The 14,519-nt window shown below is 43.7% G+C and overlaps 1 protein-coding gene across 1 annotated transcript; it reads right to left on the minus strand.

Annotated features, from left to right (window-relative positions):
• Window positions 1-1,998: 1,998 nt before the first annotated feature.
• On the minus strand, window positions 1,999-12,515 carry zmynd19 (zinc finger, MYND-type containing 19). The gene is made up of 6 exons (XM_028025262.1): window positions 12,267-12,515; window positions 10,841-10,900; window positions 10,634-10,740; window positions 5,775-5,915; window positions 5,472-5,652; window positions 1,999-4,254 (listed from the first exon to the last, which is right to left on the minus strand). Exons 1-6 carry the CDS (start codon window positions 12,315-12,317, stop codon window positions 4,111-4,113), a joined length of 684 nt encoding a protein of 227 aa, XP_027881063.1. The 5' UTR covers window positions 12,318-12,515; the 3' UTR covers window positions 1,999-4,110.
• Between the last annotated feature and the right edge of the window lie 2,004 nt (window positions 12,516-14,519).

A 14,519-nucleotide genomic window follows, 5' to 3' on the forward strand; every position in this document is an offset into this window, starting at 1 on the left:
AATACCAGACATTTAACTTAACATAAAACAGCATTTTAGCTCCAAAAGGGACATTTCTAAAAAATCTGTTAGCTCATATGTCAACATGCAGTAAGTTATTTGCTTTATTATGATGCATTTATAATATCTTGGGTTTTCTATCGGTCTAACCATTGTTCTGATCTGAAAGATGGATCTATTTGTGCCTGTAGTTTAATCATTAAAAGTATTCTAATGAATGTAACCATTTTTTTAAATAACTTCCAAAAAAACAACAAAAAGAATCAATACACACTATAGTGTTAGTTTAAGGATGCCATGCTTCAACAATAGCACCTTTGACCTCCCTTCTGACCTCTGACTTGGCACAGCGGCCTGAAACAACCTAAGTTTTCTCCTGGAAATAGCGGGAGAACGTGAGCAGAGGAGGCAGATGGAGAAAATTCAACTACTGCTGAGACACAAGTAACAACATGGAAGATAAAGTTACCAAAGTGCCGCAGAAAGCAGCTGCACATCTGTTACTGGTTACACAGAGAAAAAGAGGAAAAACTTCATGGATGAGAGCAGGCTTAACAAAGGAGCCTTGTTTGACTCAACATGGTGACAAACTCAAAGGTTTAAGTTTGATTCATACAAGCTGAGTTAAAGCTTATCTACATGTGAAAAAAAAAGTACAGGACTGATTGAACGCATTCACTCAAGTGCTGTTAAGAAAATAACACGTTCATGTGAAACATGAAACTGTTTTTATATTTTGTTCACAACAAATTTTAAACAAAAACTCAGAAAAATGAATTGTGGTGCTTTTACTTTTTTATATCTCATCACATTACATTATAAGCACAATGTATTTTTCTGTCAGATGAACATGGCATGGCACTTGATTTCATATCTGAACGAAGACTATGTCGTTTTTAGCAATTTGCACGTTTCAGAAACAGCTGCAAGTTTTCTCTACCAGCTTTGTTCATCTAAAGAGGGACATTTTCGCTCATTTGACAGTGCAGTACCTATGAATGTCAATTTTCAAGTCTGTCACAGATTCCTAATTAGGTCTGGATGTCAACTGGGCCAATCAAACGCGTTGTAGCTCTGGCAGCTTTATTAATCATCTCCTTGGACAGTTCATCTCCATCTTAGTCTTTTTCGCCTTCTGGCAGATTTTATTTGCTCTCAATTTACCCAACAGACTTTAGTATAGAGATAGGGTTATAATGATGTGCAGACTTAGGTTTCCTTAACATGTAGTAATTTGCATGTTATTTGTGATCTCTTCCATCCAGAGCACCTCCTTCCCCGTGTCCCTGACATTAAAACAGGATTTCTTAAGACTTTATTTTGATAATTTTTTTGTGTGTCGTTTGGCCCTCATGCAGTTCATCAATGTTCTCTAACAAACCACAGAGGCCTTCACAGGACATCTGAATTTATACTTAGAGCAAACTGAAATGTATCCTATTTACTAATTCAGTAATTTCTGACAAATGGTTTTCCTTGATTTTATTCAGGGTTAAAAAAAAAAAATATATATATATATATATATTACCAGTATATGCACTGCTTATGTTGGTGTGTCACTTAAAATCCCAATACACTGGCATGACAAACTGTGAAAAGGTTTTTTGCGAGGCACTGAATATTGCTACATTTGTATGATTTTAGATTGTTGTAGTTTTTAATCTCTGAACATCTGGTTACAGTAAAATAAAGCAGAAAATCTTAATATTAATGCTATATTGCTGAATATTATAATTTTTTTTACTCTGAAAGAGGATTTTGTAAAGTGCATCCATTATTTTTAATAAAAGCTGAAATATTCTCACATTTTTCTGTGGGAAACGATAGGAAAGGCTTCCAGTTTGACAAAGAATATTGTTTTGGATTGAACTGACAAACGTAGCCATTTTGATATCCAAGAATATTTTAAAACAAGCTCTAGCCTTGGTGTTCGTTTACACCAGTGTCAACAACCTGCTTGAGACACATCCCTTTTAAAACTGAGCCAACAGCAGCAACTGAGGTTCATTTAACCTTTATTATCATTTTACAATGGAAAAGCAACTGGCAATTATCTCCAACTCTACTTCCTTTCACATAGTGTAGCTCTTTATTTCTAGGTGATTAATGCTTAAATTTTATTTAGAAAAACAAAACTTTTGAAGCAATCTGTACACTCTGGGGGAAAAAAAATTACATCCCTCCTTTCAATCCATCAATGAAATGAACGCAAACAGCAGGAACCAAGTTTTAGTGCAGTATCGAAAACCTGTTCAGATTCAGACACAAAATAAGAAAAAAAAAACTTGCATGTACATGAGAGAAAACACGTGCTCAAGTGTTCGTACTCCTCGTCCAAGACACAAGAGGACACATTTAACAGGTGTGCATCGCAGGAAATACAAGGAAGGCAGGTGATTGGAGAATAAAGTCCACCAGTTCACTTTTTGTTTTGTAGGAAACAAAGGCAGACGTTGAGAGCAACCAGTCTCCAAACTTTTCTGTCGCAGGAAATTCAAGTTTTCCCTCTCCCCAAGACATCCCCCTTTATGGAAGATTTTAGTGACAAAGACAGTGTGCAGTGTATTCACCAAAAAGTAAAATAAAATTTTTTTTTAAAAACGGAAGGGCAACACTGAGGAGGTCTCATTTGGGTTTTTGGGAAAGCACAAAAATCCAGTAGAAAGGAGAAATTTTCAACTCAACCCAAATGCAATCAGCTAGAAAAGGTCCCGTTTTTTATATTTACCTTCAAATATTAACACGTTTCACAATCAAGTTATTAAATAAATATATCTCCATAGATTTTCTTCAAAAACAAAACAAAACAAAAAATGAAAGCAGCACCCTCTCCAATTAATGCATACAAACCATAATCCTGTAAAAGAACACGGCTGGAGGCAAACAGAGACGTACTGGAAGGAAGGATTTGAACCAGTTAGGAGCAACAAGCTACAGAAACCAAGAGCAGACTTTGGTCAAGATACTTCCTGTGAGTTGTGGGAACATGATTAGTCTGATTCTGCTGCCATCACTGCTTTTATTTAAACGGGGGTGATTGGAAGGGGCAGTTTGAGTAGCATAAAATTTTCCAACAACAGGAAAAGATCAGATAAATAATGCAAAAATCCAGCATTGGGTGGGACAAGTAAGAAAATACAAGCCTAATCCAACCAAATAAAGCAAAAATAAACAGGAAAAAATTCTAGTAGAAAACTAAGCCTTTATTTTGGCAGCTATTTTTCTCTTATAGAACAGTGAAAATATTTTTCAAACCACCAATTTCTGATTAAATAGGACATTTAAAATTGGGTAATATGGCCCCTTTAAGAGCAAAAAAACATACATTAAACCTGACCAATGAGCCACCATTTTTAATGTCCTTCAGCACATATTGGCAGTACACACACACACACACACACATACATACATACACCCGCTTGCATTCACCCGCACATATGCACTCAATACTGGTAGTGTGATCCAATCGGTGAAATCAGCATGGTGGGGAGAAGGATGAGACGAGGTGCTTTGGGTGTGATCATGAACGCAGCAGCCATTTATTTGCATGAGGGCGGTCGGAGACGGAGCGATACAGTGAGAAGGTCCATGTCCTGTTGTACCAGCTGAGAGACGGGTCCTGTAGCCCCGTCGTCCCACCTTTCCTCCGCAGTTAGCGCAGGCGTGGAAAGTGGATGACAAGAACGGTCTGTTCGACTGTGGGCCAAAGGAGCTTGTCAAGTTCGTCAGTGAGACAACTCTTCCGCCCGCCTCCCCTCACTTAGGAAATTATAGCAGCAGGTTGAGCTCAATGTTCTCCCTCCATGAGAACTATAGAGACAAAAAAAAAAAAAGAAGAAAAAAAAATTTCCCTGCAATCGACATGAAAAGCAAGCTATGGAGAGTTGTGAGTTCTGGGAAGTGACAGATGTCTTTGCTGTGTTCTTCTTCCCCCTCCTCCATGTCGTTAGCGCCTGAACTGTCAGTCAATCAAACATTGTCTTTTGTCATCAATTCTCTTGTCAGCGAGTTCATGTTTGTCCCCTCCCCGGATCCTCCCGCAAATCTAACCCTGTCCTCCCCCCCCCGTTGACCCTCCTCCTCCTTCTCTCAGTCGAGGGTGAGGGTTGATCACCGTTCGGGCTCCGACTCCAGCGCCAGCACCCGCTTGCGCTCGCGGCACTGCTTCTTGTGGGCGGGCCAGTCCCGCTGCTGACACTGGGAGCCGCAGTAGCGGGCCACCTGGCAGCGGCCGCAGATGTTAAACTCCCGCAGCTGTGAAGAGAAGTGGGTGAGACGGTCAATATTCCACCTGCAGGTTTTAGTCTGTCCTACGATGTTGAACTTACAGAATTTACAGTCCCTGTAAAGTAAAAGTCAAATCAAAACGAATCTGAGGGTGTGACATGAATTTAAATTCAGGCAATAATACTTTGTACCAATTGTTCAAATCTAAAAGGCTTTGCAAAATGAATCAATCTTCCTGTCAGGTTTCTGTGTGTTCGTGAAGCTGTTTGTTCACTAATGTGCTCCAACAGACTTATGAGGCCTTCACAGGACAGCTGGATTTAAACTGAGATTAAATCCCACACAGGTGAACCATCTTCTGAGGGCTGGGCAATATGGCTTAAAAATAAAATCAATCTTTCTTTTTAAGATGATCCAATTTTCATCCATTTTTTTCTAAAAGAGAAATTAAAAATGAGCAAAGATATTTTCAAAAAGCAGCTTCTATTTCAATTATCCCTACTGTGATAAAAGGCTTTTCAAAATGAATCGGATTAGGGCCCAGCTGCAAAAGTGTATGTTTAATTATGACAATATAGCCATAATATAAGCAAATAGATATGCCAGAAAAATAACTTCTTAAAATTATGAGAAAGAAATTATCAGGATCTGTTGTGATGGCCTCAGTCCATGAGGTTTTTCTTTGATATAGATTCACTTCTTTTCACCTTCGTCCCAAAATTTGCCTTCTGATAATTTGATTACAAGATTAATTATTTCTATTAGGTATTAATTATCTGTAAAACTTATACCAAAGTATAACATTACAAGATTCTCTACATTCCTCATTTTAATATTTGTTAGCTTTGTGTTAAGAGTTTTTTTTTTTTAATTACTATGTTTTTCTATGAATATTGCAACTTTATTCTTGTAATTAAAAAAAATATTAAAGTTGAAAATTTGCATAATCAAAAAGTTGATGTACATTAAAAGACCAAAGAAATAAAAATAAAACATGCTTGTCAAGCAAGATGATAATACTCTGAAATATGGAAACCCAAGGAGTGAATTGCTGAAAAATATCCCAATATTTCAAAAAATTTAACCAAAACTTTGATGTCGATGTCATTGATTAATCGCCCAGCCCTAATGTGGTGGAAATCTGGTGTATTACAAAAATTTAAAAGTTCCAGGAGTGTGAATACTTCATGCCTCCAAGCAAATCAAGTCAGACTAATTCCAAAAATGTAACACTGATTACTTACCCTCCTCTCAATGAGTGAACAAGGAGGGTAATGACACTCATAGTATGTACAGGAGCATTCCTCTTCCTCCACCAGCTCCCCGTTAGCATTGTAGTAGCGTGTGCGGCTCAGCTCCAGATACTGCTCCTCCACTGGATCAGCTGGGACCTGCTGGATGGCCAGCCAGTACAGAGATTGCTCTCTGGACAAAAAACAAAATGTCACATTAAATGGTTCAATACCAATATTGCTATTAAATGCTGATATTTATCATCTTATTGGTTGTGTAATGACTCTGCCACAGATGTAAATAGGTGGCGTTACCTCTGCTTGCTGGAGATCTCCTCTGGCTTGGGGCTCCAGCCCACCGGTACCAGTCGTAGGTTGTCTAGCCGGTTATCCACCGTCACAGAGTTGATGTGGATAACTTGAAAACTGGGGGCAATGCCTCCTCTGTGCTTCTCCCTGGATAAAGACCAACAAGTCAGACGCGTTTCCACCAGTGCACAGGAGGAAAGTAAGCAATATTGTAGGAATACGTCAAGAACTCAAATCTTTAAAGGATGGTGTTACTCTCATTTATCCGGAAGAGAATGAATGCACGGGGTCTTAACTCAAAGTTTCATGATCATCTCCATCATAAATAATGTTTAACTTAATAAAGGATGAACACCCCCCCTAAAGCTACAAGATTTCCACACATCAGTGACTTTAAAGCCAGGTACAGATGTGTTTCAACTGAGAAAACTATCAAAGTAAGAACTTGTTTTTAACTCTTCCCTAGCAAAGTATTTGGAAAGCTATAACTCCTGGCCTTTGAATACCAAGGAAATTTAGTATCCTAAACTAATTGCACATTACTTTAAGTACTTTTTGTCATTTGGTATTTTATGTCATTTGTTAAATAACCCAATAACTAATAGCAAACCAACTAAAAGCAGTTTTAGTGCATTGTTTGGCCTTTTGAAACCCTTTTATGAACCACATGTCCTGTTTTATTTCATTTTTACGCTGCCAAGACAACCGGAAGTGCAATATCTGCGATGTGAGAAATCATACAAAAGCATAAATGTAATCCTGCTCTTGGAAAACAGAGAAAAGAAAAAAGTCTGGAAAAATCTAATATTTCAATTCTCATTTTTCTGTGAACCCTAAATGTAACAAGAAATCAAACTGTTTGGTGGAAGCAAATCCATTTTAGGTGTTAGATATACAGGAAATAACTTCCATCCATCCATCCATCCATCTTCTTCCGCTTATCCGAGGTCGGGTCGCGGGGGTAGCAGCTTCAGAAGGGAGGCCCAGACTTCCCTCTCCCCAGCCACTTCTTCCAGCTCCTCCGGGGGAATCCCGAGGCGTTCCCAGGCCAGCCGAGAGACATAGTCCCTCCAGCGTGTCCTGGGTCTTCCCCGGGGCCTCCTCCCGGTGGGACGTGCCCGGAACACCTCACCAGGGAGGCGTCCAGGAGGCATCCTGACCAGATGCCCAAGCCACCTCAACTGGCTCCTCTCGATGTGAAGGAGCAGCGGCTCTACTCTGAGTCCCTCCCGGATGACTGAGCTTCTCACCCTATCTCTAAGGGAGAGCCCAGCCACCCTACGGAGAAAACCCATTTCGGCCGCTTGTATCCGCGATCTCGTTCTTTCGGTCATGACCCAAAGCTCATGACCATAGATGAGGGTGGGAACGTAGATCGACCGGTAAATCGAGAGCTTCGCTTTTTGGCTCAGCTCTCTCTTCGCCACGACGGACCGGTACAGCGCCCGCTTGACAGCAGACGCTGCGCCAATCCGCCTGTCGATCTCCCGCTCCCTTCTTCCCCCATTCGTGAACAAGATCCCGAGATACTTAAACTCCTCCACTTGGGGCAGGACACCCCCCCTGACCCGGAGAAGGCACTCTACCCTTTTCCGGCTCAAGACCATGGCCTCGGATTTGGAGGCACTGATCCCCATCCCGGCCGCTTCACACTCGGCTGCGAACCGATCCAGCGAGAGCTGCAGATCACGATCTGATGAAGCCAAAAGGACCACATCGTCTGCGAAAAGCAGAGATGAGATCCTGAGGCCACCAAATCGGATCCCCTCAACACCTTGGCTGCGCCTAGAAATTCTGTCCATGAAAGTGATGAACAGAATCGGTGACAAAGGGCAGCCCTGGCGGAGTCCAACTCTCACCGGAAACGAGCCCGACTTACTGCCGGCAATGCGGACCAGACTCTGACACCGGTCATACAGGGACCTGACAGCCCGTATCAAAGGGCCCGGTACCCCATACTCCCGGAGAACCCCCCACAGGGCTCCCCGAGGGACACGGTCGAACGCCTTCTCCAAGTCCACAAAACACATGTAGACTGGTTGGGCGAACTCCCATGCACCCTCCAGGACCCTGCTGAGGGTGTAGAGCTGGTCCAGTGTTCCACGACCAGGACGAAAACCACACTGCTCTTCCTGAATCCGAGGTTCGACTATCCGACGGACCCTCCTCTCCAGGACCCCTGAATAGACCTTGCCAGGGAGGCTTAAGAGTGTGACCCCTCTATAATTGGAGCACACCCTCCGGTCCCCCTTTTTGAACAGGGGGACCACCACCCCAGTCTGCCAATCCAGGGGAACTGCCCCCGATGTCCATGCGATATTGCAGAGTCGCGTCAACCAACACAACCCTACAACATCCAGAGCCTTAAGGAACTCCGGGCGGATCTCATCCACCCCCGGGGCCTTGCCACCGAGGAGCTTTTTAACCACCTCGGCGACCTCGCCCCCAGAGATTGGAGAGCCCAACCCAGAGTCCCCAGGCTCCGCTTCCTCAGTGGAAGGCATGTTGGTGGGATTGAGGAGGTCTTCGAAGTACTCTGCCCACCGGCCCACAACGTCCCGAGTAGAGGTCAGCAGCACACCATCCCCACTATAAACAGTGTTGGTGCTGCACCGCTTCCCCCCCCTGAGACGCCGGATGGTGGACCAGAATCGCCTCGAAGCCGTGCGGAAGTCTTTCTCCATGGCCTCTCCAAACTCCTCCCACACCCGAGTTTTTGCCTCAGCAACCGCCCGAGCCGCATGCCGCTTCGCCCGCCGGTACCCATCAGCTGCTTCCGGAGTCCCACAGGCCAAAAAGGCTCGATAGGACTCCTTCTTCAGCCTGACGGCATCCCTCACCGAAGGTGTCCACCAACGGGTTCGAGGGTTGCCGCCGCGACAGGCACCGACAACCTTGCGGCCACAGCTCCGATCGGCCGCCTCGACAATGGAGGCACGGAACACGGTCCACTCAGACTCCATGTCCCCCACCTCCCCCGGGACGTGTTCGAAGTTTTGCCGGAGATGGGAGTTAAAGCTCCGTCTCACAGGGGATTCCGCCAGACGTTCCCAGCAGACCCTCACAACACGTTTGGGCCTGCCAGGTCTGACCGGCTTTCGCCCCCGCCACCGGAGCCAACTCACCACCAGGTAGTGGTCAGTGGACAGCTCCGCACCTCTCTTCACCCGAGTGTCCAAGACATACGGCCGCAGATCCGATGAAACGATGACAAAGTCGATCATCGAACTGCGGCCTAGGGTGTCCTGGTGCCAAGTGCACATATTGACACCCTTATGCTTGAACATGGTGTTCGTTATGGACAATCCATGGCGAGCACAGAAGTCCAGCAACAGAACACCGCTCGAGTTCAGGTCGGGTGGGCCGTTCCTCCCAACCACGCCCCTCCAGGTCTCACTGTCGTTGCCCACGTGAGCATTGAAGTCCCCCAGCAGAACAAGGGAGTCCCCAGGAGGAGCACTCTCCAGTACCCCCTCTAAGGACTCCAAAAAGGGTGGGTAATCTGAACTGTCGTTCGGCCCGTAAGCACAAACGACAGTCAGAACCCGTCCCCCCACCCGTAGGCGGAGGGATCCTACCCTCTCATTCACCGGGGTAAACCCCAACGTACAGGCGCCGAGATGGGGAGCAACAAGTATGCCCACTCCTGCCCGACGTCTCTCTCCCTGGGCAACTCCAGAGTGGAAGTATGTCCAGCCCCTCTCAAGGAGACTGGTTCCAGAACCAGAGCCATGCGTCGAGGTGAGACCGACTATTTCTAGCCGGAACCTCTCGACCTCACGCACTAGCTCCGGCTCCTTCCCCACCAGAGAGGTGACATTCCACGTCCCAAGAGCCAGTTTCTGCAACCGAGGATCGGACCGCCAGGGTCCCCTCCCTTGGCCGCCACCCATCACACAGTGCACCCGACCCCTTTGGCCCCTCCCACGGGTGGTGGGCCCATGGGAGGGGGGGCCCATGTTTCCTCTTCGGGCTGAGCCCGGCCGGGCTCCATGGGTAAAAGCCCGGCCACCAGACGCTCGCCATCGTGCCCCCCCTCCAGGCCTGGCTCCAGAGTGGGGCCCCGGTGACCCGCGTCCGGGCGAGGGAACACCAAGTCCAAGGTTTTCCTTCATCATTGGGGTCTTCGGGCTGCACTTTGTCTGGTCCCTCACCTAGGACCTGTCTGCCTTGGGTGACCCTACCAGGGGCATGAAGCCCCAGACAGCATAGCTCCTAGGATCATTGGGGCACTCAAACCCCTCCACCACGATAAGGTGGCAGCCCATGGAGGAGCTTTTACTTTAGAAATAACTTTTAAATTTTTTTTTTTTAAAATCAAGAGCCAAGCTGAGACACTGTTATGGTAGGTGAGACTCCTGACTGAATTTTTCTGACTGTTTCCATACGAGGGAAACAGTGATGTTAATAGCAACAAAAGGTAAAATATTTGTTCAAGCATCTTCTTTAATACAGGGCACCATAGACCACCTATGAGAAAATACAATCAAAACTTCACACTCTGAAACTTGGTGATTTAAAATACATATAAAAGATGCAGATTGTGTACAATCATTTTGAAATGAAATATTTCTCTTTGTTGGCTTTTCTTGCTAGAAAGTGTTAGACGTTTCACCTTGGCGATTTTGCAAGAAATTACCTGCAAACAACGCACCAAGGACTCATCTCACAAATTATCGAAAGAGACTTTTGTGGAACAATACATTCTGACTTTATCAGTTTGCGTATAGTGTCTTACTATATTTTTGCTTGTTCTGATGGCTATTTCTGTAAACGTCAATACAAAAAAATATGTTTCAATCACAAGAATGATTTAGCTATTGAGAAAAAAGGAGAAAATGTAATGTACAAAATAAATTACTCACCACAGCAGCTCATGCAGCGGCCTTCCAGCCCAGCGGCCTTTGCCGATGTCAAAAGCGTAAGCAAAGATTTTTGCACCATTGCCGTCAGCATCTACCTCCATGCGAGCCTGAAATAAAAAAAAAAAAAAGGAAGTGAGGTAACCGGCCCTCGCTGGTGTTTTGGAGAAATGTGGTGCAGGCCAAAAGGAACCCATTCTGACACTTTACCTCAAAGGCATAGTTTTCAACTAGTGGTATGTCCTGCTCGTCAATGAGAGTGTATTTCGTCTGAAATGAGAAATGCAGAAAAAACTGAAGTCGCTGCAAGGCAAGAAGTGCTCATCGCTGCCTCACTGTGCAGCAAGACAGCTAATAAAAACAGATTTACTCCGCCATGATATTAATTAATAATACTTTTTATACTCCAGACACAGGAAGGATATCAATTTTCACCTAATGCATCACAAATCCAAAAGCTATTTTTTTAACAGAAGAAATGAATCATTACGCAATCATTTTCATTCCCTGAAAAGTTCTCCATCCACCTCCAAATGTAGAGAATTTGGAGGTGGACATTTCTAAAGTAAGATGCATGCAGAGGCTGCGATATCAAACTGTTGAAACTAACTATAATAATGCAAGGTAGGTGATATTTGCCACATGAATGAAGAGAGCGCATATTCTGGGTATAGAACCTAAAATTTTAACACAAACTGCTGGGATTGTTCAGATGAGTCACGACCAGGCCTTACATAAAGGAGACTCGTTTTAACCAGTTGAGACCCACCTGACAAACGCCAAGTTACAAACACATATTAGGTCAGCGCTGGAAATAATGCAATGCACAGGACGCGGGTGTCTGTCTTCGCACCAGACGCGTAGAATTATGCAACATGACACCCAGTTTCCACTCGCAGATCGCAGAGGATGAGTCTTTCAGGTGTAGAAAAATCATGGCCAGATGACTGACTGGAGGCAGAGGATGCAAGGCTGGTCACAGCTTTGACCGCGACTCGCAACACTGGAATCGGGAGTGTCTTGTGACACCGTCAGCCACAGCTTAACTTCACGTTTTTGTTAAAAAATATAATTATTTTTTTTGTAATGCAAGAGCAACAGAACTATTCTATATATTTAAAGTAGGACACTTGTGATTTGGTGTAGCGTGGCGTTGATTTCCTCATTCGGACACTACAGTGTTATCCACACATCACGGCTAACGAGGTGATGCTAACGGCACCGCCGCAGAATTTCATCTATTACCGTGAAAATACTTGCACAAAAATGATAGAAAAAGCGACAGCGGTATCGACAGCTATGGACATAGACACAAACTGACTAGATGTGTTCAAACTTGGGACATTTCTCCCTGCTAAAAGCTATTAAACGAAAAAGCTACATGCTAGTGTTAGCTTGAATCCGCGATAGCGGCAGAGTTCAGAGCAGCAGTCTGACTCGGCCGGCTTTTCTAATCCGCTCAAACGCGCATAAAACGGCAGAGCTAGCCGTTAATCGCACACACAGCAGCACTGATATCACTGCCGCCTTTTGTTTCTGCCAACTAGCCAGCATTAACGAGGTTTTTAAATACGTCTTCCGAGATCCCCGCGGGCCCTCCCCCGGCCGCACATGGCAGTACTGGGATCCAGCTCACCTTCCCGGCTACACGGCCGAGCCGTACAATCCCAAGCTTGAAATCCGACATCAGGGGAACGGACGGTGATGACACAGTGGGCCGTGAGATTCAAACCTGCGAGGTTTATTCGGGCGTGAAACCGGACGGGCCAGCCCCGCTGCGATACCACCTTTGGGCTAAGTAACGCTTTCCAGGCTTCCGTCTGGCCGCAGCCCAGCCTCGGTGACACACGGCCGCTGGAGAGCGAGAAACCGAACGAGATGTCGAGGGAGAGGGGCGGGGCTTAGCAGGAAACCAGACCTACTCATCAGGAAGACCAATCAAATTGACTTTTACTTACACACAGTGCAATCACGTCGGACAATAGAGACTGATGGCTAGTAAAGATCGCCCATTTAAATTTTGACGTCATGGACTCTCGTGATCACATCCGTTTATTTTCGCGCGAAATATCAGAAGGCTTTTGCTCCCTGAGATAATCAATTTGGCGCTACTGATGTTAGTTTTCAGCAAGCAAAAGATGCAATGGCTGGAATTTACTATAACTTGCCTTTGTTTGGGGTAGGACAAATGAATAAAAATAGGATTCATAGAATCTGTAAATTACTCAAGAAATAAATTGTGTAAGTTTAGTTTAGCTGAACTGTTTCCTGTACTTAATGTAGTTAATACATCTATCATACTGTTGTTGGTTTGACGGCTTTTTATACTGCCTTTATCTGTCTTTTTCCTCACTTTATTATTTGGACTCAATGGTGGTACAAAAATACGTTAGAGGATTAGGACCACTGAAAAAAGTAAAAGATTTCACTTCAATCTCAGAATTCTGACTGTAATCTCAAAATTCTGACTTTTTTCTCAGAATTCTGACTTTAATCTCAGAATTCTAGAATTAGTGGCCCTAATCCTCTTCCATAAGAAGGTGGAGGTGTCACATGCTCTTTATCTTTCTGCTGGTCTTTTCAGAGGCCAGAACTTACATGCAGACTCATGAAAATTTGGTGTCAGACCTGTTACAAATTCTCATATTTAAGGGTCTTGAAAAGGTCAACACAAAATTAGCTCTAAAGCACTCCTGTAATATATGTGTATATATATATATATATATATATATATATATATTTTCCATTTTCTTTAAACCCTTATCCCTAGTGTTGTCGGGAGGTGCTGGTGCCTATCTTCAGCTAACGTTCCGGGTGAGAGGCAGTGGTCACCCTGGACAGGTCGCCAGTCTGTCAGGGCAACACACAGACATGACAAACAACCATGCACACACACTGTGTGCTGTTATCAGTCTCTGATTTGAAGTAATTGTACATAAAGTATGTTATATATTAAAATAGTCACTGAATAAAACAAATGAGCAGTAATTGACTGATCAGGAATTCTTTGAGAACGAGTCACTGAGCTGTTATCGATCACTCATAGAGAAGGAATCCCTTCATGTCGATTCATTCATAATTTTAAAAGTTTTCAACACCTCATTCCAGTGACGTAATACGCCCAGTCCCGTCATGTGCTCTTAGATTTGTCAGGTGACGAGAATGGGATCGTTTGAAATAGTGAAACCAGTCAGCGCCCTCTGCTGACGTCAAACTGTATTACAGCTCTTCTTTCTGCATAGCCTCGTTCAGAAAAGGGTTTTCAGTTGAACTGAAGACAAAAAATAATTTTAGATTTAAATATTTTCTTTTCACTTGAATAATATTTTTAAAATAAACAAAAGTAAAAAACTTTGATCTGTTCATTTTTGTATTGTTAAATAAAAGCATATTTTAGAACCTAAAATAACGTCGTAGGTTTTTGTCTCTAATTTTAAACATAATGTGTAAATAAGAATTACTTTAAATCAGTTAAGCAATCCAAATTATTAGCTGTCTTTATTTCTGAGGTAAATTTTAAAAATGTTTTTGTATCTAGCTGGTAGAGATTTGGAATTGGGTACAGAAATAATCACGTGTGTAAAAAGAGAAACATGAAAGTTATCTAACAAAGTTTACAGAGTTTATTGTTTATGTTTACTGTGGACGTTTTACATTTAGTCATGTATTCTTTCTTCCACTAGTGGACAAAAGCCCTTAACCATCCCCTGAGGGGAAACACTTCTGTGTCTTTGCTGGTTTTAACACGTACACAAGAGTTTATTCATGTTGGTCAAACAATGGTTCTCCTCAACTCTTTTTCACCTGGTTTGAGCTTGGATGTATTCAATCTAGTATGTGACTTTTATCAAATACCCCCAAGTAACTTGAGTGCAGGATTTCTTGAGCT

The sequence above is a fragment of the Xiphophorus couchianus genome, chromosome 8, assembly GCF_001444195.1.
Source record: "Xiphophorus couchianus chromosome 8, X_couchianus-1.0, whole genome shotgun sequence".
NCBI lineage: Eukaryota > Metazoa > Chordata > Actinopteri > Cyprinodontiformes > Poeciliidae > Xiphophorus > Xiphophorus couchianus.

Bases quoted from the DNA above. Each gene is read 5' to 3' on its own strand.
- zmynd19 (XM_028025262.1), bottom strand. From the start codon at position 12,317: ATGTCGGATTTCAAGCTTGGGATTGTACGGCTCGGCCGTGTAGCCGGG. The intron at 10,741-10,840 runs GTAAAGTGTCAG...TTTTTATTTCAG, and splicing joins TTGAAAACTATGCCTTTGAG to GCTCGCATGGAGGTAGATGC. The intron at 5,653-5,774 runs GTAACGCCACCT...TTTTTTGTCCAG, and splicing joins GAGATCTCCAGCAAGCAGAG to AGAGCAATCTCTGTACTGGC.